Source organism: Globicephala melas, chromosome X, assembly GCF_963455315.2.
Source record: "Globicephala melas chromosome X, mGloMel1.2, whole genome shotgun sequence".
In the NCBI taxonomy this organism is placed as follows: Eukaryota; Metazoa; Chordata; class Mammalia; order Artiodactyla; family Delphinidae; genus Globicephala; species Globicephala melas.
Window position 1 is genome coordinate 5982161 of NC_083335.1, and position 26714 is coordinate 6008874.

At 46.3% G+C, this 26714-nt stretch overlaps 1 protein-coding gene and 1 pseudogene across 4 annotated transcripts in view; one reads left to right on the forward strand and one right to left on the reverse strand.

The window, feature by feature from the left end:
• Window positions 1–22422, forward strand: part of LOC132594513 (elongation factor 1-alpha 1-like) — a 153677-nt pseudogene extending 131255 nt beyond the window's left edge.
• AFF2 (ALF transcription elongation factor 2) overlaps window positions 1–22628 on the reverse strand; it is a 499644-nt gene extending 477016 nt beyond the window's left edge. For all 4 annotated transcript variants that reach the window (XM_060292350.1, XM_060292348.1, XM_060292349.1 and 1 more), the window contains exon 1: window positions 22493–22628. In XM_060292350.1, the coding sequence (XP_060148333.1) occupies window positions 22493–22539 (47 nt within the window). In that variant the 5' untranslated portion in view covers window positions 22540–22628. The remainder of the gene's footprint in view (window positions 1–22492) is intronic.
• Between the last annotated feature and the right edge of the window lie 4086 nt (window positions 22629–26714).

Sequence of the window (26714 nt, forward strand, 5' to 3'; positions counted from 1 at the left end):
GGGGGTTGCGCTAGGAAAAGAACTCAATTCTACAGCCAAATTCATGAGTGAGACTGACACTTTAAAAATAATTTCCTTTGGGAATTCCATATGGTACATTTGGAAAGGCAAATTTTAATACTAAGTTCCTGGGGAAGTACTTATCTGAAAGGCAATGAAGAAATGAGAAGTAAACTGAACCATTAGCCTCCAAAAATAGAATATTTCTGGAAAGTATAAAGTCATACAAACCCTTCTGGAACAATATTTATAAAATGGGCAAATTAAAAATGGAAAGGCAAAAATACATGACTCCTCTTCTCTCTGGGGGGCATTTATGTACTTTTTTACCCTCCTTCCCACCTTGAATTGAAAGGCTAGGTTAGAGTCTACAGGAGGGAGACAGACAATTCTCAAATCGTCACCACCACCAAGACCTCACACACACACACACACACACACACACAGACTTTAAGCCAAGTTGTAGATCAGTACTGAAATGCTAACAGTAAGTTTAAGTGGCAAGAGAGAAGGGTTTTCTTCTGTGGTGTCCCATGCTTTGAATGAGAATCACACTGCCTGACAGCTAAGAGCCACTTTGAAAATCGAAGCGTTCGGTACACAGAGGAGAATTCTGTGTGTGTGTGTGTGTGTGTGTGTGTGTGTGTGTGCTCGCGTGTGTGTGTGTGTGTGTGTGAGGTCTTGGTGGTGGTGATGGTTTGAGAATTGTCTGCTGCCCAGATGATGACCCTGAGAAGTTTGTCATTTCTTTCTCAATCTGGAGGAACTGAATCCAAGGATTTTTCTGAAGCAGTGACAGAGCTGAAATATCTGCTATGAACTACATGAAAGAAAAGCAAAGCAGTTATAATTCACTTCTAAACTTGCACAATTTTAAAGCCGCCAAGGAACAGAGATTAATATTGGGGGATTATTTTAGAAACAGGCGATCCAATTTGTTTTTCTTTGCATGAAATCAAACCAAGTAGGCTTCAACTTTGATCCGAATTTCAGAACCTTTCTTATAAATGGTTGCTAACATCTCTATCTGTGCTGCAAGAGAGCTATTTTCACTAGAACTACACGGTATATAATGGAAGTCAGAGTTGTAAATCACTGGGCCATCTGTCCTTACGCTGTCACAAATCATACATGGAGGAGCATATATTGTATAATGAAAATAGACTGACGAACTTTTCAAGTTTACATGCTTCTGAGTTAAATAATCCTCTGTCCCACACGTTTCTGAGATTCTCCAACAATATGTTTGATGAATCGGTTTAATTACGTGAATGGGGTACGTGTGCACGTGTATGTTTTACAATGTCACTATCACAAATCCAAAGGAATCCATGCAGTTGACTTAACATTTTCACTTAAAATGAATATAAATCATGTTAATCACATACAGAACCTAGATCTATTGGCCTCATTTTGCTCATTTGGTTATTAGTGTTGAAAATATATATTAACATTAACAGAATAATATCTCACTTCCATCTTAATGAAGATTTATATGCATACACATCACCCTTGCATTCCACAAGGATGCTGCCGGGAGCGAGCGTTTTAGTGGCTGGAGTTGAATTCCAATTTCAGGGATGTTTTCTCAGTGCTCTCACCGACACAAAATTTGATCTCAGGAAAGTTCCATGATCTCTCTGTGCCTCAGTTTCTCTTTTCATTAGGGGGTGTGCCTCTGTGTGTGTGTGTGTGTGAGATCATATAGCCCGGTTCTTTACACTAAGGTATTGGAATGGTTTATAAATGAGTATTGTGCCAGCAGGCTTAAGTTGCAATAAATGAAAATATAAACATGATCACATCAACAAGATAGGGACATCTTAATAAAATAGGGTTGCTGAGGGTTTTTTGCTAGCCTGAGTCACTCGAAATACACATGAATCATAAGAAACTATGCAATTTTATAATGTAAAGGAACTGCACCAGCCACTGTACATTAAAAGTCTTTTGAAAGACCTGATGTGCACTTAAAATTGAACCCCCCTCACTGTAGCCCTAAAACAAATAGTAAAACAGTGAATACGAAACTGACAAGGTCCCTGCAGCATGCAGCATGGTCCCCCAGCATTAAGGAACTGAAATTTTCCCTCAAAGCCTTTTTTTTTTTTTTTTTTTGCGGTACGCGGGCCTCTCACTGTTGTGGCCTCTCCCGTTGTGGAGCACAGGCTCCGGACGCGCAGGCTCAGCGGCCATGGCTCACGGGCCCAGCCGCTCCGCGGCATGTGGGATCCTCCCAGACCGGGGCACGAACCCGCGTCCCCTGCGTCGGCAGGTGGACTCTCAACCACTGCGCCACCAGGGAAGCCCCCTCAAAGCCTTTTTTTTCAGTCCTTTGTAGATATGATGTACGCCTGTTTCCATAAACAAGAGAGTGCATGCCCACCTCCTCATACAAAATGCCCAAGAAAACACACAGAATGTGAAACTGTCCCCATCAGCAGATGGGCCGGAGACGAGCTGGTCGTCCTGCCCCACACAAATGTGAGCGGCGCCTTGTCAAGGGCCCCTGTGACAGCCCACGGGGTTAAAGATAGCGCACCGTGCACCTGCAACTTTTGGAGAAGAAGTGAAGACTTGAGGTCCAGCGGGGGCAACCCGATTTCCTCTTGTCATCAGGACGCAGGTGGCCAGCAAACAGCAGCCACAGTTTGACTCTTTTGCATTAGTTTTTTTCGGGGCACACCTAGGAAAAGAACAGCGCGGGGAGGCTTTAGGCGCCCAAAGGAAGCCAGCTGCGCGGCCTGGGCAGCCCTCAGCACCGAGGGCAAGGTGCCCTGGCAGAAGCTGCGTGGGACGCTCCCTGCCCCTGTTTACTGCCCTGACCTGGCAATGACATGAACTCCGCAGCAAACGGATGCAACGGGGGAGAGTGGAGTGCGGTCATGGAGGGAGCGAGGCCTGGTCCAGGGACGCCATTCTCAACCTCTGCGCAAGGGAGGCCTGGACACAACTCATTTCACTGCTCTCTTCCTTTTTTACACTGAATCCACATGCTCAAAAGTAGCAAAATGAGAATTTACGATCAGGTCCAACCTGATCTGAAATATTCACGTGCAATTCCACGTGGCCCCAACTGAGAACCTCGGTGGTCACGCAGCCCTTGCTTTCACATCAGGACAAATCCAAGGATTGGCATTAGCAGGGGTGGAAATCCCTGAAGATCACTCGCTCACTCACACACACACACACACACACACACACACACAGAGGAATATATAATTCGGTTCTAAGCACTTCTTAGTGTTTATGATAGAGAGTTAACACGTCTTGATAACAAAAACGATCTCATATGAAATATGTTCAGTGTTAATTTCTGAAAGCAGACATGCTGTTTTTTAAGGGAACTTCTTAGCAAGAGGAAGGCAAAAGTGTTCCCTCCCCACTGCCCCCGGGCTGCAGAACTTTAGTGAGTTACACCTGAATGTACCTTAAGTTGGAGTGATTGCTAGAGGCTGCGCTGGGTTTGCAATTAGGCGTCCTGTGCGTTGTAAGAGGGGGCAGGGATGGTGACAGTGGCACCATCGGAAGGCCCCCTGGGATGGTACCTGGTCTGGTGATCTGCCTCCAGGCTCCTAGGCCTGCTTCTCTCAAACCACGGCCCGTGAGGAGGAAGCAGGTTAGGGCCGTGACTATTCCAAGTTCATCTCCAGTGCGTAGCAGAGGCCACACACAGATCAATGACTGCAGCGCCCTTAGCCATCATGATGCCTTTATGCTTCACTCAGCTGTTTGACTTCCACACAAAGACTTCTTCTCAGGGGCACTGTTTGGGTCATTACAGAATGGGCTTGTCAGAGGGCTTTGTAATTGTAACCATAAACAAATTACTTTAGGAAAAAGGCCAGAGCCACCGGCAGCAATCAAAGAGATTTGTCAAGACTGTTTCCGATTATTTTATATCAGATTCCTTATTAAATAGAAAAAAAAACGAAGTGACTGCAGGTGAAGCGATAATCATTTTTGCAAAAGCTGTAATGTCTAAAGTAACAGACATACTATAACTGAGGCATGGAAGTTATTTCCACTTTAAGACATTTAATTTCAGATGACGAATTAGGATAAATGCCTGCCCTCTGTGAAGAGCTGAATGAAAGTTCTGCTTAAGGGGAGTCAATTCCCTGCTCAGTTTAAATATACTCAGAAAGTCATTTTATCGCGTCCAAAACAGAGGCAGCTGAGCCAGTGTTAAGAAGGACCGAAAGAGTCCTGTGACCTAGCAAGTCCAGTCAACCCAGCACAGAAACATGGCAGCCCAGTGCCTGCCACCTGGAGGCCCCTGGCACACTAAGGGATTCAGAACTGAACTCGACCTGGTCGGACCTTTATGCCTCATAGTTTTACCCCTCGGCCAAACATGCGTTTCTCGCGGCAAGTGGGAGTGGGGCTGCTGGGAGGGTTCTAAAAAGCTTACTTTTTAAAATGCACAGACGCTGCTAGAACATCAAATGGCTCTTACAAACAACGTTTTGATGAGTTAAGTGTAAATGAATCAGAAACATATGGATTACATTTCCCTCCAAACACACAGGGGTCTCAAAATTAAAGAGGGAAAAAGGGCTGAATCCAAAAGCGATTGAAAATACTTCTAGACAGGCAGCAGGCCCAGAATGCATCCTGGACGCTAATGGATTTTATAAGTTTGAAAAATGTTGGAGAGTTAAAGTTCCCTCTTTGAAGCATCTCAGATGTAAGCTTGTTTTATATGATTTTTTTTTCCTTTCAATGCACAAGTGTTCAGGGCATCTGGCATTGATTATTTTCTTCTTTAAAAAAAAAAGAGTGTTTAAAATAAAATAATGGCATAATTTGTTTAGACAAAACAGCCCTCAACCAGACAAAAAGGCGAACAGAGGGTGGTGGGATAGGGTATCAGGAGCACACATCTTAAGAGTTCAAGTTTCACGAAAGCCTAGAATCTACAGCTAGCTTATGTACGCTTGCATGTATGTGGTGTACCGATATGTGTATCTATACATGCGGACATAAGTACCTACGTATATACCCACACAGGTAAACATTATCATTAACTTATTTCCTCAGGTCTTGAATGGCCCATTTTACTGCCACACGCGGAGTATTTGCCCATGGACACGAGGAACGGTTCAAATTCCTCTTTGAATTTTCAGGCTCTCTTTTTCCCATTTTTAAAAAGAATTTGTAGTTTCTTCCACTTTGTATTATTCCGTCTACATGAGTGGAGGACAGACATTCGCTACCAGCCGAACTGAACCAGAAATTGCTATGAGTGATTTCACCTAAAGATGTGTTTAAAGACTGCAATATTTAGTCCATGATGTTACGAACAAAGATGAAAAAGATGCTTAGGTTTTATTTCAGAAGCACACAGAAAGGGAGTGGAGAAGAGGGAGGTAAATATCCATTCTCCATTGTGAGAGATGCTGACACCTCACTCCTGACCTGGAGAATAGTCAACCGCATTCTGTAACAAGCCCGTCAATAGCCAAAGGGAGTCAGGTCCCCGCACGAAGACACTGGCTGCACAGCCTCTATTTAGATAAGGTTCCGTTAAAACGCCAATAGGCTCCGTGTGTCGAGCTCGCAAATCGGCCAAGAAAAATTTTAAAAGCCTATATATGTCAGTGATTTCCAATCCTTTTAATTAAAACAAATTTTTTTTAAAATTTGGACTGTTGATGCTGTTTTCATTGTTTTTTGCATTTTATGTGGCACTAATCTTCCTGATCTCCCCTTCACACCCCACGCCCCAAAAGTCAGGCAAAACATTGTGAGCTCTATACTTTTAAAATTTAAAGTGAATTTAATGTGATTTGACTTGAGCGTTATTTTCCAACAATTGCAAGCTTGAGATTCACAGCCAATGCCCTCTACTGCAGGTTTTCTCCTGAGGAATTTTAAAGTGTCATAAAAACTCAGCAGTTGAAACAACCTCAAAGGTCATCTAGTTCAACCTTTATCTAATGCTGGAATCCCCTCTACAACATTCCTGATAAGGGTCATACAGTCTTAGCTTAAACGCCAGACATACATACTCCTCTACCTAAAACTCCACGAGGTAACATCCACTCAAGTGGAAAGTGACCCAACACCACAGGCCACCCCTTCCCCTCCCCATCAAAGCTCAGTCATATGTGGGGTCATTGCTCAGGGCAGTCATGTATTAACTCCTCTTGTAGGATGAACGGGCCACGCCGACAAAGCACTGAAAATACAACAGACCACTGCCCAATTACGTACAATCAACTTCTTGAAGCAAAGGCTGTCATCTGTCACCCATGCTGATACTCAAGGTGGCTCTCTGGAAGAACACAGCTGGCTCTGTTTGGTCTTATTAGCAAAATCCATACTCCAGGGCCAAGACTCGCCCAGGACAAAATGGAATCTAAAGTCTCTTTAATAGACTATTTGCCCAAGTCAAGATGAGTCTCTAGTCTGGAATCTAAACTAAATATTTCTAAAAAGCATTTGGTAGCAAGAAACTATTCATCTTAGGATGCCTGTGAAGAGCTACGGGCATGCCCTACGACAAAGATGTGTGAAAACATTCTTTTCCAGTTTAGAGTCCCTTTAGCAAAAAGACTTCATACCGTACAGCTGAATTCAGGGGTTTACAATAACTCATCAATAGTACAGTACAGGAAGTGGTTTGCTGAATACGGACGGAAAGGTTGCAGTAATCAACAGCGCGGTGCAATGTCACAGGGGCTATATTTTGACTTAAGATCCCTCTCGCACAGCAGGTGGAAATAATGAGTACTAGACACTGAAGAAATTATTCAAGGCAGTGCTGGGTCAGTCTAGCTTCCTGGCAGCCACAGCCCTTTCAGAATAGTGTCTTTGGAAATGGTTTGCTGTGGCTCCGGCCAATCCTCTTTGTCATGTCGATCTCCTTCCCATAAATCTCCCGAAGGAATCAACAGGGCAGTGGTCCTCAAGGGTGGGCAAGGAGTATCTGTTTCTGTCATCTTAAAGAGGGCCACAGTCCCTGCGACTGGAGGGACCTCTGCCCAACTCTCATCCTACTTTAAGCATTTAATGATCCGGCTCCAGTGGCCATGTATGCAATGGCCACCATGAGATCCCCAGTGCCTGGCCCATGTAGACACCTACCACATATGTGATGAATGAAGGAACGGATGAATGCCCGTTCTCCTCTTCAGGAGGCAGACACAACACTTAGAATTTCACCCATCACAAAGATGGCTTTCGTACGCGTTGCAAGGAGAGTGGGACCACTCCAGGATTTTGTGTCAGAGTGGCATGCTATTCGGGTCCAATCTCCATCTTGCAAGAGGAAGCCGTGGTCACAGCCAGAGGAAGAGGGGCTTTTCACGCCATCTGAGTAGTAGTTTGCGCAGAGGTGGCCAGCGTGGAGCAACAGCTCAAGCCTTGCCTCTGAGGAGCTGTATTACAGGGCGGTGCTACGGCGCCAGGGTTCGAACCCCAGCTCTGCTGCTACCTACGCTACCTACCTGTGTGATTTGAGCAAGTGACTTAACAACCTCTCTTAGGCCTTAATTCCCCCATCATCAAAATGGCAATCACGAACACGACTACTACCTCACAGGGTTACGGAAGGTTGAAGAGTTTACACGTGGAAGGCGTTCGGAGGATTGCCTGAGGTGCAGCGGCCACTCCATACACGGGATCCATGGTCATCTCCCAAGTGTAGGCCAACACGGCCACAGGGAGAGAGATGCAGTTTCCCAGGAGGCACCGGGGTTCAACATTAGTTATCTCATTCCTTCTGGAAAAGCTCCTGTTAGCCTTTCGATCCTCTGGGGTTCCCATATTGTGGCAATTAAAGGGAAAGATACCCAGAGGGAGGTTTCCCTGGGCAAAGGCTGGTAAGGATCTGCTCTTGCACCGAACTTCTGAAAAAGTGTGTGTGGACCAGGCGGCGAGGCCTCGCTTGGTTCCATCTACCCTAAAAATAGAGCTCGAGCCTTCCAGGCCTGGCCACCTCCCACACGCGTATCTAGACAGGGTCTCCGTGAGTCTCTGCAGGCCATTATCCCAGTGCTGGGACGTCCTGCCCTGAGAAATGAGAACACAGTGAACACGGCAGGGCTGCCCTCAGAGCCGGGGAGGGCTGACGAGAGCAGAAGACATTATACTTCCTCTGTGTGGCCCTTCCTCACAGATGATGGAATGTGCAGCAGAACTGCCCAGATAGGAAGGAACTGGCTGCCGTGAGAGGGAGTTTTATTCTCCTCCCATTTTGGTTTTGGTTTTGTTTTTTGCTTTTGGACCAGCAGAAGCTGGGTAAGCACTGCTAGGGAGAGTGAGGGAAGGCGATGACCAAGGAGCTGGCATAGCTCCGATCCCCGTTAAGGTCTGAAGCTCTAAGGCTCTCCACAAGCGCCGGGACGCGTACCTGGGACGAGGCGCTCCGGAGAAGCAGCCAGCACCTCTCCTCTCCCCTCCACCTTCGTGAGAACTACTCTAAGGAGTTCACGTGGATTCATGAAAATTGCTCCTATTTCTCCTTCGATTTTTATAGCTTTTCTGATTCTTAAAGTTCAGGTTTTAAACGGGAGATTATCGTTATGGGAAAAAAAGACTGTAGCTCACAGAGAGCCTTAATTCTCCTCTTAATAGTTCCAGAGGGATACAGAGTATCTGTACTGACTCTAAGAAGGCCTCCTCACCCATTGTCTATTTATGAAAATTCAGCCTTATTATTAAACGTCGGCCACGTAAACAAGTGCGGCTTAATTCGCCAAAGCAAAACGGCTAGGATTTCCAATGTCTTTCCATTCTGTTCAACGTGAAGGTCTAATAACTTGACAGTTTAAATTCAAGACGCCGCAACAGTTTGGGACCAGAAACTTGGAATTCAATGAAACAGCTTGCAAGATATTAAAGGCTTCTGTCCCCAGAATATGTTTTCTTTTTTTCCAGTGTAGGCTGCTTCATTCACTACAACCTTTTAAACATTGCTCTCATAAAATGCACAAGCAGTCTTTAGGAGAAATTAGTTAAACGGCTCCCAGAAAGCAGTGTTGTTTTTCCCCTTTCGAAACACTGCCGTAAGTATCCCAGCTCACTAAGAAAGGGTAAACAAGTCCGAAAATTTATCACATGTAACAGGTATGATTAAAAGGAGGACTGAAGAGGTCAGTGATGCTCATGCGAGGGGCAGTCCTGTTGTCAATGCATTAGACCTACCCAAGGAAGTGAATAAAACTGCAACTACTGTGCCGTTTACAGGAATAAATGTCAGGAACCCAAAGACAGAGATTGGAGGGGGGGGTGGTGACAGAGCGCGGAGCGCTGCGGAGTTGGAAGCAGCGTCAGGCTTCTTCCTCACGGCTGCTGAGGTCTGGCTGGGCTCCGGGCACACTGACAGAGGAGCCCGAAGTCACAGGAGAGGCGAAGTGAGTTCAAGGACCCACATTACACAAGCCCATTCAACGTGGGGTTGTCCCGCCCCCGATCACCACCACTAAAATAGCTGGAACTCCTTTTCAGAAAAAAGTAGCATCAGAACTTCATTCAGGAAATCCAGGTGCTGGCACACGTTTGAACAAACACGCATTCACAAATCCCCATTTCATGACCTAGCAGCCACACCACCCCGCACAGCCCACAAGGTGAGGCCCACGTTCCCAAGTGAGACCGTGATGGATTCCAAACTTCCCCAGCCCGTGGGGAATAAAAGGAAAGAGAAGGAAAGAGGAGACACAAGAAAACGGCAAAAGTAGCCCTAACGCTGGCACTGCACCTTTTGCTTCCGTTTCTGGCTCTGTAGCTTCAACTTTTCCTTACCAGTATTTACACCCCTGCGGTTCTCTGCTAGTGTCGTTGTTGCTGTTAAATGAATGTGTGTCACACGAACCCAAGACCCTGGCCCATTTCTGTGGAGGCATATAGGCACATTCATTCAGTTACTTTCCCCCTTTCTAATTCCTACGAACGACAGCAAAAAAAATAATTAATTAATTAAAGCTCAACGAAGATTTATGAGGGGACTCGTTTCCCAACTTCTGCCCCTGTAGCTGGGTGAGGCCGCTTAACTAAAACATCTCTGAGAAATGCCATGAGCCATGAAGTTTCTGACTCGCATATCATTTATGATACCCCTGGGGAGCGGGCCTGCCTAAGAAAACCGAGGCCCAGCACCCCATAAGGTTCTCATTACAAACAGGAATTTGCCAGGCCAGATGCACTGGGGGTTGTCAAGCTCTGCAAACTCTCCCCACCAAAAAACTCATAAATTTTGCAGAATATATTGCTTTTCCTTGAATTTTTATGATTATGTTCAATTTCAGGAAACTTACCCCATACTTCATCATTTGCCTTCGTTTTTAAGAGTTATCTGACGTCCATGAAGTTCTATGGACTTTCTACTAATCATGTTTTTTAAATCTTAAAAATATAAGCCTACGTATTTCCAGCCAGCCATGAATTTAAAATCTCCCCCCTTCTTCCAATTTTGGTATGCAATTGCAGGTCGACCAGATTTCGAAGGTTCTCTGCTGGACAAACTCACCTTTCCATCTTCCATTGAGGCAAGGAACCCAAAGAAAGATGGCAATAATGGTGATCAGAGCGTACAAGGTAGTCAAGACTTAGCACTGAAACCGGATGGGTGACACTGTAAGACTCAGAGGCAGGTACTTGCCTGGAGCAGTCACGGTAGCATTCACAGCCCAAGGAAAAGACTCCCCAACCCCAGGGTCAAGGGCATTGGAAATGGTGGACTACAGTTGGACACCTAGGCAAAGTTTGGTGTCCTCCCACATTTTAACTTGGTAGAGTGTATTTTATTGATTCTAGTGCTATTTTGCTAAATTTACTTTTCATAATACATATTACAGGCTTGAATACTTAACCAATCTCAAATTCGTTACCAACCCCATTTTTCAGCTAATCGTGTATTAAGAGGGGCAATGTCTATAAACCCTTTTGCTGCCTAGCTGTAGCTATGGCGGTTCTTAATGCTACACCCAAACCAGAAGGCATTCTTTACACACCCCAGAAACCCAGAGGCAAGCCAGATGTAATCCTGTGCTAAATCAGATTAGGTGAAGCAGACAAAATCACAACTTTATTCAATGTGTCATTTATCCCGGGTGACTAATGCATTATTTGTATGAAGTTAAAATTGAGCTTTGAGAAACTATGAAATAAATCAAATGCCCTACTTTATGTAATTTTAACAGACAGACCCCATTAGGATTTTACTATGCATAGCTGTTGGTTAAAATCATTGACCAGTATCCTTATAAATTAATCAACCGAGGTAATACTGGCTCTGCTGTCATCATTTGCTACTAATCTACAGTTGGAATTCACTTTAACTTTTCAAGCCTCTTGAAATAGGTTCATCAAATTTCCATTTTTTTGTTCAAAATATATGAGTAACTGTGATGGTTTACAAAAGCCTGTGGTAGAAGTCTGCCACTGGTGTCATTTTTCAATGGCATTAGAGCGTGCATTGGCATTTCATTGTCATTTCAGGGTAAAATGCTAACAGAATCCAACCATAATCATCTTCATCATTCTTGATAGGAACTTTTATCACTCGCGGTCTGAATACATGTGAACTGTTTAAAGTTTAAACTGTTACAGAACTGCAAAACAAACCAATTGGCCAAAATGTCTAATTGTAGCAAAGGGGATATGGTTAATATTTAGTAGTTAACTTTTTTAAAAAGATCATCATGGCTCTTGCATTCCTCCTGGATCTTTAATACTTGGATATGTTTCATTTCTGATTATGAGACCTAATTTATTAAAAACCCATAAGTATCTACAGTTCCTCCTCCAAATATGTACTTAGTGCCTGGTTAGTTTAGCGAACTGGGTGCTTTACCTCCACTAAAATGTCCTAGATTTCTTCAACACCTTTTATCTTTCTGTCTTCCTTGACCTGCATCTCATGACCTTTAACTGTGTACTGTAAAAACAAAAAAATAATATTTAGAGAGTTTTTTTCCCAAGGTTAATTTTAATTAATCTTGAAGTTTTAAGTTACCCATCAGCTCTGATACAGCCGATGTCCAACTCTGTGAAGGCAGTGGGAAAAACACCCATCTTCTGGGGTGCTCGTTCAATATGGTGGTGTGTGTAAAGCATGGAACACAGTGCTTGGCAAATACGAGTTCTCTTACGCTGGCTCTCAAACCATCTTACAGAGTGCTGCAAAATGAACACATAGGGAAACTTTTCTGCACATCCTTGAGATGAAACTGCAATCTGAATCCTCCAGAGGCATAAATAGAATATGTGTTCGGTCTAAAAATACGTTAGGAAAACCCAAATCCTAGGTTAGCCTCCAAAGCAGGAGCTATTTTTAAAACAAAGAAAGAAGGGAGGAAGGAGGGAGGGAGGGAGGGAGGGAGGGAAGGACAAACAAGAAACACGAACAAGGCAGCAGGCTCGGAGGAAAAAAGGCTACAAAAGTATGGAGACGAATATTCAGCAAACGTTGAAGGCATGCTCTCCCCTCCACCTTTGTACTACATGAAAGCCTCATTCTGAAGACAGTAACAATTTAAGACACCTTTTTAAAAAAAAGTCTGCAAAATTACCCTTACAGCACTGTCATAGATACTAAATGTAGGTGCACCCCGCAAAAAGAAACTGCTACGCGTAGCAATCTAAAATCACAAATTTGATAAGTTTAGGGTTGCTTAGGAGAGATTACACTCATCAACAAAGAATTCCCCACAGGATTCCTAGCAAGCAGGTGTACACAGAGAGACTTACTTTATAAAACTTTAATAAGCAGGCTATTTCAGGAGTCTAGCTGTTGAACACATCTACCTGTACCTACCTGTCTGACCATCGTGATTTTAGATCTTCTCTTAGACCTCATTCTTGCACCTCTGAACTCTCTCTTCACAAATCTGATCACACAAAGCATTAAGCAGGTTACTGTATATCAACCCATTGATTTATTCAACAAAAAGTAACTGAGCACCTACTGTGTGCCACTCTTCTAAGCACTGCAGATGCAGTGGTAAATAGTGCCGCCCCCCCAAAGAACTCCCCCCTCATTGAGCCCACGTTCAATGCATCTTCCTCCCGAGCACCGAATCTTGTGCTTACACCAAAGAGGAGCAGAATCGAGCATCTCTTGTTGGAGTAGATATCAGGTCAGTTACACCTCATATATGGTTATGGACTCCAACCCAATGCTGGCTTGTAAGTACTAAAGATGAGTGCCAAAGGCCTCATCAGCCCAGTCCGCTGCCAAGCCCCGAAGCACACAGGGCTTGCCACTGTTCTGGCACCTCTCCCAGGGCATCATCACGGGCTAGCAGCTCAGCTAAGTATTCGCAGCCTGTGCGCTAACTGCAGCTCTGCAGCATACTATCCGTGTGACCTTGGGCAAGTCGCTGAACCCCTCTGTCCCAGTTTCCCTGCCCTGTAAAATAGGGAACTCGGATAACACAAATCAGAGCCGTCACATAGGAAATGTAAACTCTAATTATTATTTTCACTCATTATTATTAATGTGATTCATTATGGCTTCCCACCTAGAGGTAATATTTTGAAGACCTAGCACGGAGCCTGAATGAATCGAACAAGCCGACGATGCTGCACTCTGAACTGGCTGCATTAGGCTATTACTCTGGGCCAGACGCTAGGATTACACCAATAAAAGACATGTTCTCCTCCCTCAAAACAACTCAGGTGCATTGGACGCCTGTTCAGGGCAGTATGGCAGCTCAGAGGAAGGGTGTCTAACCCGACGGGGCAAGAGTATGTGAGTTTGGGGACGCAGGAGGTATAGGAGGATTGTAGCTAGCGGCTTCCCAGAGACAGAGCTGAGATTCGAAGGATGAGACAGCCAGACGAAGAATTATTTGGTGGCCGAAACAATTCATTATAAACACAGATGTAAACACCAACCAGATGGCACCAAGGCATCAACTTACGCTTTAGGAAAAAGAAAGACTAAAGGAAAAACATCAATACACACCTTCCACAAAAATGAGCTCATAATTTTTTTTAAAAAGGAGAAAGAACAAAAGAACAGATATATCTGGGTACATCTCAAGAGCCGCGATACACGCTTCTTTCGAAAATCGCTACTTTGCCAGCAATTGTGCCAACTTACAAACATTTGTTTCAACTGATTCAGGAAAACAAACTCTCATTTGGTATTTCTTTCAAGAATGCTTGCCTCGATATTTACATAATTCAGACAGTCAAATAATTGTCCAGAATTCTGTGGCTATTCCCCAGCAAATGGTGGTCAGTGGTAATGAGAACACTCCACTCACACAGCAAAACATAACTTCAGCAACTATGTGATGAACGTGAGCTACTATTCAAGCAGTAAACTCCGGGTCCAAAGGCAACTGTTTAACAGCAAGTGTCGGCTGCTCCTGGTCTGCTAAACAGCCCCCATTTCTGGCTTTCCAGTTCGCTCTGGGCATTGCGGAGGACTGCTTCTCCTCCTCTAGCTCACGTTCCCTCTCTCTCCCTGAATTCCTATTTTACTTACATCCATGCCACACCATTCCCCCCAATCCAGGTCTACATTCCACTGTCAAGTCAGTGGGGCCAGAGGTCATCTTCTACATTCCTTTATCTCCCCCTAAAAGTGACTGCCGAGCAAAGCGTTGGGCACAGAGCAGGTACACAGTGCAGACAGTTCTGGAGAGGGTGACAAATACTGAACCAGGACACGAGAGCTCCGGACCTGACCTAGCGTTGTCACGTATGGACTGTACGTCCTTGGGCAAGCTATTTTCCCATCCTGGGCCTTGGTCTCCACATCTGTATGAAGAGGAGGCTGGACCAGATGATGGTGAAGGGCCCTCCAGTCTCGAAACGCTGGGTTTGAGGAACTGATGAATATCTACACACCTGAGCCAAGCCTTTTGCCAGCAAATAAATAATGGCTAATTGATGAGACCTCTCCAGGATTCCACGGCACTCCACCAGAAACATCCATCACGCTGGAATTTAATTTAGTTACTGTGGCTGTGCCGACCTGGCGTGGAACCACCAGTCCCTTTGGAATATTAATTTATTAAAAAAAATTAGTTGACTGACATCCTGGAGGGAGAAATAAAGCCTCTGCGATTGCATTTCTCGTTGTTCACTGGACAGTTAGGTCGTCGTGTACATATTGCCACAGTCAGAAGGTTAAAGTGTCCTCATAACACGCTCCTTCTGGTGGCTTGGTTTGATCAAATCACACTAGAGACCCAAAGACCAAGGAGACATCAGACTCCTAAGAAACTTCTCCCAGTGACTGTTAAAGCCCAGGTTACAATGCAGCACCACTACAAGACGAGTAGGGTTTTATTTTTTATTTATATAAAAAGAAACAATTTCAATGCTATTGCCAGGAGATATGTGGCCTACAAAACACAAAATCTGGACTCCAGGAATATGGTTTAATCAAGGCCACCAGTATCTGCTACTGAGACCTGGTTTTCACTGAAGCCGGTCGATGATGCAAAGGACTATTATTTGGAAATCTAAGCAAAAAAAAAAACCCCATTCTTTATGGGATGGAAGTGATGGGTTTCTTCTTTTCCTTTTCTCCAGCAAAATGAACATTGAAAAAAATAAACAGATGAGTGACTTTAACTTTGTAATGAAAACACAACCTGTTTCCTTAGCTTATTTCCCAATGTGTGGCCTTTATACCTTCCTAGACCAGCACAAGCCTCTTGAACAACCAAATCAAAGATACCTTTCAATCACTGGCTGATTTTCTTTTCCAAATGAAGCAAAATGCAGGTATATGAAGAACAGCATTCCATAAACTAAGCAATTCATAATCAAAAGCAGATTCTAGCTGGAGGGCTATTGTCAGCCCTGCTTAAATCAGGCCATTTTATTTAAGCACTCAGATCATTTCTCTCAGCTCAGTAAGTAGGTGGATGTTAGCAGCTAAGGTCATCGAAAAGATTTACTTTAAAATAAATTCAACAATTGCGAGCACCGCCCTCTCCATGGTATAAAGTGTGCCTCGCTTTGAACATGCATATAAAATTTCATTAAAGTGCAGCATAAAAGTTTTACATTAGAGGAACCCAGTGCTGGACCTTTGTTTAACAGTCATGATAATTTATGGCGTGGATCTGCTACAGTTAAGTAGAAAAACAGGCTTCTCACGATGAAATACAAGGCATAAAGGCTGGAACTCAAGGAAAGCTGGAGGAATCCCAACCCTCCGACCACTCAATTCTTCTTCAGGTTTTTGTCACACATACTTCTTCAACGTTCTCCGCACAGACTGAGACACAATACCAGTCCTGTACCCCTCTACCTCCAAAGCTGGTTTTCTCAGTTCTAAGCATATCTTAGGATTCATAGAAATCTATTTTTTAAGCACACTGATAAATAACAGGGGTTCGAGTTTTGCCTTTCCCTATTAAGCTTTTCTTGGTTACCATCCTTCTTTCTCGTTACTTTCTGCTCAAGAGACCAGACTGGCTAGGAGACCTTCAAAAAGTTACAATTAAAACACTATCAGGCAGGCAGAGGGGAGGTATTACCACCAGGATCTAAGCAACTGTCTTTGGAAGACAGAAGCATTTGCATAGAGCCCTCTTGGAGCTGATGGGGCTCTCATATCAATCAACACATGTTTCTTGAGCACCTGTAATGGGAAAGGCACTGTGCTGAATGATGCGAGAGGGCGTACGCCACTGCCTAGAAAGCGGTGTGGCTATCTAAACACAAACGACTTAATGCAACAGTAGTGACTCAGTGAAAAGAACACTAAACACAAATCCTGAGACCATCCACACACTGTGAAAACTTAGGCAAGTCACTTAACCTCTCTGAACTTCAGTTTTCGTGTCTACAAAACGGAGCCAGTAAGACCAGTCCTGACAAACCCACGTGGTTATTGTGAGGATCAAATCAAATGATAGATGTGGTAAGTTATAAAGCTTTGGAAAGAAATGTTACCAAGCTCCTATGCCCAGCTTTGAGGCTCCCAATTAACTAGACAATATACCATGGCCTTCTTTAAGTTCAGGTACCAAATCTTCAAAATTAGGGTATTCGAATTTAAATGGACAGTTCTCAAGGACTTGAGTTTTGCCATCTATATATATATATATTATACATACTATATATGAATGGCAAATTACAATACACATATTGTAATTTGCCATTCATACGTTTTCATTAAAGGGGCATCCATGAAAGAAGTGCTAAGGGATTGTACCATTACATAAATTGTTCCTTATTCAATTAAAAGAAAAAAGCAGAGTTCCATGGCTAGTCGATTACATGGTAATTCCACAGATTCTTTTTTTTACACAAGCATCATATACACAGTCCAATCCGTTTGTTTCAGTGAGAGCTAAATGCTCGAACCCACACAGGAACAATAAATAATAGGCAATGAGGTTTTGCAGAAAGGCACTTGAGCTGGAAATTGGGAGATGCGGATTCCTGACCCAGCCCTACTACTAACCAGGCTGTGTGAACTTAGGTGAGTCAATCAACCTCTCCAGGGCTGTTTGCTCATCTGTAAAATGGGAATAACACGTGCACGTTCTGATTCACAATGACCGAATGAGATGATGTATGGAGAAGGATCCCACCTGTTGGAAAGGCTCAGACAATATGTCAGTTGTTGCTGGTGCAGGTTCTGGGATCAGCTCCATCTAGGCTGGAACCTGAATTGCATCACTGAGTATCTACTGCCTCCATTTCTTCATCCAAAAATGGAAATCATAATAGGTCCCATCTCATAAAGTTGTCTGAAGGATTAAGTGAGACTGAGTATTTAAAGCACTAGCTACTCCGTCATGTTTGGGGCACAGAGTAAACACCCAAATAACAGTAGCAACAACGAGGATGCGTCCTACTACAGATACAGGTGAAACACACACACACACACACGACACACTCCTCAGAAAGGTTTCTCCAGGTTGTGGTCTTGAGTTCTTAAATCAGCAACACATTTCTTTCCATTATCAGTAAACAAGTTTTTAAAATCTCTTTCTTTATCCCACAGCAATCAGAAAAAGACAAAATTAAAAGTGAAAAATGTAGTCACTGTACCAGTTGTTTTGTCTACACGACAGGCTAATCAAGTATGTGGTGGTTTCCCTTTCTGAGGTATGAGCTATAAGCTCATAGGACTATGGCTTCTAGATTGTTCCAGAGATGGCCATTTTATTGGGCTTTTACGATTCTGAAATTGTTAAATATGTGCAGATTTTTCATGCAAGAAACAGTCCCAGCTAAGAATAATGGGCATGAAATACAGGTTCAGCGCATTAAAACCATTCCTATTCAACAATAATGAGCATGTTTAAATACGAGATAATTTTTATCCATCTACGAAACGCTTAAATGTTTGGAATCTCGTTTATGTCTATAATGACAGATTCATATTTGAGGCAGTCGTTTTCAATCTTGATTTGTATATTTTAAAGTTGTTAAATGCTTGACTGAATCATTAGCAAAACAATTCATGTATCATTAAACTGATTTCTAACATGAGATAATTTTCTTCCTTGTCCAATAGACGTGCCTTCTAAGATTTACGGGGACAGCATTTATCTTTGGGGGTTTCAGTGGGTGTGGAGGAGACCTCGTCACTAGCTAATTTCACCACCTTGAGTCTCGCCCTCCCATATACTCCCTTAAGAAACTCAAGCCCAAGTGGTTTGCTGAATGAATGCTCAAACAAGCCGGAGAATGCATATTGTACCAGCAAAAAAAAGACCACTGACTGTCTCCCTTGCAGTGGAAAAGAAACAGAGGGGGAGGGGGAAAGATAAATGGCTGGAGGTAGAGAAAGAGAAATCCTGGCAACCTGGAGGCGCCGCCCCGCCCCCTCCACATTCCCGCCACCCCCAGGTAGACCAAGGTTGCGTTCCCTGTCTCTCCCCGACCTTCCCATCCATAAACAGGCCTCTTCCACTCTTCCGGAGGATTGCAGCGCAGGAGGCCTCCAAGATCTGTGTGCGCAGAGCAGGGGGAAGCAGCCGGGCTGCTGCAGTGCATGGGCCATGCCCAGCTGGAGCTGAAACAGTTCACTTTTGTCTGGAGAGCAGGGTCCCGCCCCCCATGGCTGAGGGAAACTGGGGAAAGCGGGGCTGCTGGGGCAGCCCCGGGGGAGGAGAAGCCTGGCCCGCACATGGCCCCTTCCCAGCCTGGACGGCCCCACACAGACCTTTGAACTTTCTATTTATATAACAGTTTAGTGAGTTTAAGTCTCTTCCTGTGTAACTGCCCGTTTGCAAGCTCGCCTCTAATTAGGCTACTTGTGAGACACCACATAAAAACTACAAACCATGGATGCCGGCCTCCGTCCTTCGCTGTGAGAAGTCGGCCACTGTCACAATGGCTTAACTACAATTTTCACCAGGCTTTTGAACATTGTGATTTTGCTATCACAGTGGTTTCCTTTTCCCTTTTTATTTTTTAGAATGAGCCCTTTGCTGTATCTATCTTCCCTTCTTTCCTTCTTTCTTTTTCAATAATAAAAAGAAGATAAGCATCTCTACAAAAAACCTCGGCCTGTCACGAAGCAACACCTAATCAATACGGGAGGGGTGCTTGCAGGGTGGAAAGGCTGTGCACTTGGTAGGCCCTCGGATTTTGCTGGTAAACAAGTCCAAATCTAGCCACGTGATCTCCAGACACCTCAAGAATTCATTTACTGGGTTACCACAGACAAGTCTACGGAGTGATTTCAACGATAAAATTTGATTTTTTTCCCTTTACCTTTTTTTCTTTTTTTTAAGAGCAAGTGGTGTCTTTGGTGCACACAGCCATCTGCGCCTTCCTCTTCTTTCACAGAATGGTTCATATTAAACTCAGACACAGGTGAACATTGCTCATTCACCCAGGAATCTTGAAGAACGAGAGCTCTGGCCCTTTAATCGACTCCAGAGCATGACCCATTAAGAGATTCTTGCGGTGTGTGAAGTCCAGGGCTCTGTTCCGTTAGGCACCGAGCACTCCCAGACTCGGCACATCCACACTGCAGTCACCCGTGCCCCATCCTTTCCATTTGCATTCCTCCTGACAAATGTGTATGTCTCTAAATGGGCACGCACTTTTTGCTTACTGTAGTCTAGTGTTTGCAAATGACACAGATGCCTGTGTCTGTAAAGTCTTTCCTCATTAAGTCTTGGAAGATGAGTTTGTGTTTTAGCTGGCCTGATCCAGTTATTGTCAGACATCTAGGGTTGCGGTAGAGATGGCTCAGAGCTCTCTGTTCCACAAGTGACTGCTGAGAAGAGATCCAATGGAAATGAGATCCTTAACTTGGCTGGCGCCTTTTTCTTCCTAGGACCTCCTGGGGAGTTAGGGGTGGGGAGCAATGGATGCCATCAGTCTAAGCAACTACTTGCTCCCCAGGAGGGGAAGTAAACATATAATGAACATGTAATTGGCATGCTCTGAATGTCCAAAGAGAGTTTGGAAAGGTACACACTCCCATTCAAGGCAATAGCAAGCTTTTTAGTTCATCCACTATTCACATTGATGTTCCTTTTCTCTGTCGGGGTGTACAACACACGGGCGCACAACCGCATTACAAATGTTTACAAACACAGATGCACAAGGAAGCTTGCCCCTCACGATCAAACAGTAAGAAGGAGAAATTTTCCTGGAACGTGTGCACAGAGGGAAAAGGCCAGCTTATTTATGCAGACGCGTTATACTAATTCATCGGTATTTCACATAATATCCACGGAGTGTCCAAGTCTGCATGTTTCTTAACTGATGTGGCATAGTCAGGGATAGTTTCCAAAAAGGGACAAAAAGAAATCACAACTAAAAGAGCCCACCTCCTTTAAATATGCAACTGCATGTGCCTAAGATTAAACTGAAATTAAAACAATATAATAAACATGTTTTTAAAAACCTAATACCTTGTATATATGTTTAACATTTGAACTACACCCACAAAATCACTTATAACGTCTGTTAAATTAATGATGTTACCCACACCATATATTAGGCAAATTGTATGCAAATAGTAATGCTGTGGTTATCAGTGGTGTGCAAAATAAACCAGCAAAGCAGGGTAAAGGCTGTATACAGGAGCGTAATATTTAACTGAGCAGTAATTTTACCGTGATCTTTACTTTTAAATAACAACAGCATGGTTGTTAAAAACTGTAACCTGTTTTTCTGCAGAGCTGATAAAACCCTGTATGGTGTCAAAAATGCCTTACAGATTAATACTGATACAGTGTAATTTGTGGCTTCAAGGATTTACCCGGAATCGCTGTAAAATAAAATGTATTTAACTTCTGATTATCTTGGATTTGCAACTAAAGGAGTCATGATTGACATGATGAAGCTATTGGCTAAGAGTATGACCCTTTTCTAAAGAAGGAGATTGCCTAAAATATCACATCAGCAAAGGGAAATCCTTGTAAAAATACACAGCATTCATCGTCAACGGCTGCCAGTACTTTAACATTGCAAAAGATTTCGCACTGTCGGTCGCTACTATAGATTATTCCAACTACATTTGAAAAGGCAATAGCCAAGAGTGCAATTCGAAGTCGCTGCCGCCGCGCCTTCCCCCCGTCTAATTCCATAGGCTGTGGGGGGAAATCGATACGTTAGAATGTTATGACAAATTAACAGTGATAACGTTGGTGCAGGAGGTGAAGCTTCTGTAAAAGTTAATAGATACGCATATCTATTTATACACACGCGCGCGCGCATCACGCAGACTAACAACTTTCCGGCTCCCCAGTCACCTCTGCACCATCTTTCACAAACCTCTCGGGGACAAGCTGACGGTATTTGGGGAAGAGCCGACTAAACCTGTGAATCCGAGCTGGGTGCCCATTAAACCCACAAACCTGCGGCTGCCTCCCAGTGCGGGGCGGACGGGGGCCCGGCCGCTAATTAAATGTGCGTTGACGTCGGAGCGGCCAACTTTAGGGGCCAACTTCAAAAACCCTCAGTCTGGAAAGCCAGACGCCGCGGTCGGCCCGGACCGGGTGTCCCCCGCGCGGTGGCCCCCGAAGCCGCCGCTCGGCGCCCGAGTGCGGGGAACTTGGGCCGAGCGGGTGGCAGGGAAGGTGTGCGCGCCGCGCCGTGCGGGGACCGGGGTGGCGGCGGGGGCGGTGGCCGCCGAGGAAGCGGAGGGCCGCCGGTGGCACCTCGCCGCTGCCTGCCCCCCGCGGCCGGCCGCCGGCGTCGGGCACCTGGAAAGTTGGGGGCATTTCGGGCGGGCAGCATCCGGTGCGCTGGGAAGGCCACCCGGCCAGCCGTTCGGGGAGAAAATCCCGGCGGAGGTCGCGCGCCTCAGCCCCCGGGCAGCACCGGATCCGATTTGGGCCAGACGCAACTCTTTGGACTCGGAGTGTCAAACGACGCCCTCGGGACCTGCATCCCTCCCTCGGTCCGCACCTACCCCCACCCGGGCACCCGACCGAGGAGTCGCGGCGGCCGGGGCCAGAGGTGGCCAAGAGCAAGTGGGAAGGCGTCCCGGGCGCCCCACCAAACCCCGGCTCCTCTTAACAAAGGCGAAAAGCCCAGCCCCGGCCCAGGGACCCGCGCAGCCAAGGAGAAGGCAAAAATCAACACCTACCACTGCTGCTCCAAGTCCCAGTCCCTGAAAAAGTCGAATAGATCCATAGCGGCCGGGCGGCTGCGGCGGCCGGGCGTCCGTCCCTGCTGGCGACGGGTCTGCGCGGCTCTCGGCGCGGCTCGCTCGCTGCTCTCCGGCCCTCCCGCCCGGCTAAAAGTGCCCGGGCCGCATCGGCGGCGGCGGCGGGCGCCGGAGGTGCCGGGTCCTGCGCTCTGGGGCGGCGACGGCGGCGGCGGCACCGGGCGGGCAAGTGCCTGGCCGCCCGCTCGGCTCCGCTCGGTCCGCGGCTGCCCGCGCGCCCAGCGCCCCGACGCTGCGGCGGCAGCCGCTGCGGGCTCGAGCCGGCGAGGCCGCCCGCCTGGCGGGCTGCGGGCCGGCGGCGGCGGCGGCGGCGGCGGGGGCGGCCGGGGCAGCGGCAGCGGCGCGGCGCGGCGCGGCAGCCGGGGCGGCAGCGGCGGCGGCGGCGGCGGCTGCACAGGCGGCGGCGGCGGCCGCGGCAGCATCACACACTTACACACTCACAGGGGGCGGAGCCTGGACAGCCCGAAGCCGCGACATGGAGCCGGCACATTATCATCCCCGGATCTGGCAGGGGCTCGCTCCGCCCGCGCGCGCCGCCCGGGACCCCCCTCTGTCAAAATCAGCTGGTGGGAGCGGCCGCAGAACTGGGGAGCCGGGCCCGGGTCCCGCCCGGAGGAGCAGTTGCAGGGATGCGGGAGGGTGGCCGGCGGGGCCAGGAGGCAGGCTTCGGGAAGGAGACCCTCTCTCGGAACCCCTACCTCCTCCCACAACTGGGAGTTACGCTTCGGAACCAGAAAAGAGCGCACAAACTGCCTCGGGGATGGGGGTCGACCCCCGCTGCGGCGCGCGCAGTCCCTGCCCGGGGACGCTCCTCGGGCCCCCGATTACTGGAGCAAACTTTGGTGGGCCCAAGCATCCCTCGGCCCCGCAGCGCAGAGCACTCGGGGCCAGGAAGGAGAAGGCGGTCACCTTCACCGTCCCCGCGGCGCCGAGCGTCCGCACCCGGGCCGGTCAGGCATGCCGCAGTGCCTTGCCGGGCTGCAGGGCGCGTTGCGCACCTAGTAGGTCCGCAAGCTCTGGGCCCTGGATTCTGTAGGCTGCAAGGGTAGGCACGAGGACCACACTGTGTGGTCCTTGGGTTCCGGATTAGGACGCTGGGCAACTGGGTTGCACTACCACCTTCTCCGCACAACCACCGCGTGCCTTGGGCAGAGGGCTTCTGCACTTTCCTGCTCTGGGAAATGGGAAATCCTCCGAGTGTGTCCCACTATCATCCCACCCTCTGGCTGCCTGTCTCCCTTCTGGCCGGAGAATCTCTCTCCACGTGCAGCTTCCTCCCTCCCTTCAGCCTCCACTGGTGGTCCAGGATCGGGTGGATCCCTTTAGCCAATGCCCTTGGGGAAAGGCTTCCTGGCCTCTGACGCCAGAAAGCGGTGTTGGAAGGGGCGGGGCCGGGGTCTGACACTTCAGGAACAGGAATACCCTGGAGTCCCCGACCTCTTCTTTGCCTTCTTCATGTCATCGTGCAAGCAAAATAGTATTGGTGCATTGTTGAGAGCCTAAGGTGAGGACCCTCTTAGAAAGAGCAGTAGACTGAGCACTGACAGAGCTGGGTTCTGACTGTGTCCGATACTGTCATTGGTTCTCTGTGTGACTGAGCTAGTAAGTCTCTTCTCTGAGGCTCATTTTGTAAAAGAGGCTTGATCGCGGTGCCATGTGGCTCTTGCTACTCTGGTGTTGTCCTTTCTGTTTGAATCTGCTTCTCTAATATTATCTCATATTCTCAAAATCACCCAAATAGATTTTCTTTACTTTGTTTTTCCAGAAGAAAGTGAGGCACTGAGACCAGGTAATTTGCCCAGGAGCTGACATTTCTCCTAACGGGGGAACTGACATTGGAACTGAGAATCTGGGAAGCCCATTTAGGTAGAGCTGAACCCAGTAGAAGGTGCTGCAGCTCCAAGAGGTGGAGGGCTTCAGAATCTGAGCTTGAAGGGGCCCAGAGTTTGGTCTCTTTCATATTCTTTATATGGGAAAAAAAGCATGTCACTAACACACAGAAACAAGACACTAAGATTCTGCAACTGTGGCATCCCATGAGGCTTTGCTTTGTTTATTTATTTTGCAGAGCGCCAAGTTCTTAACAAATACTAAGCTAACTGACTGCAGATCAACCAATGGGCAGACAAGGGAAGACTACATTGCAAATTGCCTTGTCTATTTGTAAACTCCTCTGGTCAAAGACTCCAGGGCAGAAGAGCTATTGGCAAAAATGGTGCCAGGGATCTTCAAATTATCTCTGTGCCTTTTTTACTCGTGCAGTTCCAAGTCTTCAGCCCTAGACTCTGAGCCCTTGAGGCGGCAGGGACTGCCCTGCTCAAATCTGTGGCCCCCAACATTAATTTCCCTCAGTAAATGATCCTCGAATTGGGTTTGATTGCTAATAATGATTGTCACCTGGGCTAGTGCTTGACCTGCTTGAAAACCTTTAGAGGAAAACCAGAACATCTACAATTAACATTTAAATGGTGATTATGGTCACTTTGTATCGGATTCACTTTTCTCCCCAGATTGTATTGATTGGGGGAAGACAGAAAAAAAATCTGTGCTAGGTAAATAAATTTCCAATAGAAAGAAAGCTGTGCCTTTAAGAGTTCCAGACCCCCCCATCACCCCACTGGTGCACTTTCTTCCCAATCAGCAGGAGGACCAAGCCGGAGCAGAAGGAGCCAGCAAGAGGCAGCACTGTGAACAGAAATGCCTGCGGGAAGGAGAGAAGAGACGAGCGGTGCTGGCTGCCGCTTCAAAAGAGGGGCTGGGGCTTTCCCTTCCGGAGATCAAAACCGAGACGGGAGGCTGGGCTGGGTGGAAGGAGCTCCTACTCTCAGCCACCCTCCTGGAACACGGATGAAGCTGAGAGAGGCCGCACTGAAGGGACCACGGTGGTCCCAAAGGCCAGCCGGCCAGCCCAAGCCCAGCACTTGCTCTCTCTGAGCATCTGCTCCTGGGCAGCGGAGAAGCTTCACCTTCTCCCTTCCTTCTCCTCCTGCCATCCCCAGCTCTGGCCTCTTTAGTGAACCCCCAGATAGGCATCGAAGCCACGCATCCTCCACCACACAGGCAGGGAAGGGAGGGCAGGTTGCAGGGAGAGCAATGGCAACGCGAAGTAAAAAGGCGATAGTATGGTACTGGCACAAAAACAGAAAGATAGATCAATGGAACAGGATAGAAAGCCCAGAGATAAACCCACGCACATATGGACACCTTATCTTTGATAAAGGAGGCAGGAATGTACAGTGGAGAAAGGACAGCCTCTTCAATAAGTGGTGCTGGGAAAACTGGACAGATACATGTAAAAGTATGAGATTAGATCACTCCTTAGCACCATACACAAAAATAAGCTCAAAATGGATTAAAGACCTAAATGTAAGGCCAGACACTATCAAACTCATAGAGGAAAACATAGGCAGAACACTCTATGACATAAACCACAGCAAGATCCTTTTTGACCCACCTCCTAGAGAAATGGAAATAAAAACAAAAATGAACAAATGGGACCTAATGAAACTTCAAAGCTTTTGCACAGCAAAGGAAACCATAAACAAGACAAAAAGACAACCCTCAGAATGGGAGAAAATATTTGCAAATGAAGCAACCGACAAAGGATTAATCTCCAAAATTTACAAGCAGCTCATGCAGCTCAATAACAAAAAAACAAACAACCCAATCCAAAAATGGGCAGAAGACCTAAATAGACATTTCTCCAAAGAAGATATACAGACTGCCAACAAACACATGAAAGAATGCTCAACATCACTAATCATTAGAGAAATGCAAATCAAAACTACAATGAGATATCATCTCACACCGGTCAGAATGGCCATCATCAAAAAATCTAGAAACAGTAAATGCTGGAGGGGGTGGGGAGAAAAGGAACACTGTTGCACTATTGGTGGGAATGTAAATTGATACAGCCACTGTGGAGAACAGTATGGAGGTCCCTTAAAAAACTACAAATAGAACTACCATATGACCTAGCAATCCCACTACTGGGCATATACCCTGAGAAAACCATAATTCAAAAAGAGACATGGACCACAATGTTCATTGCAGCTCTATTTACAATAGCCAGGAGATGGAACCAACCTAAGTGTCCTTCATCGGATGAATGGATAAAGAAGATGTGGCACATATATACAAT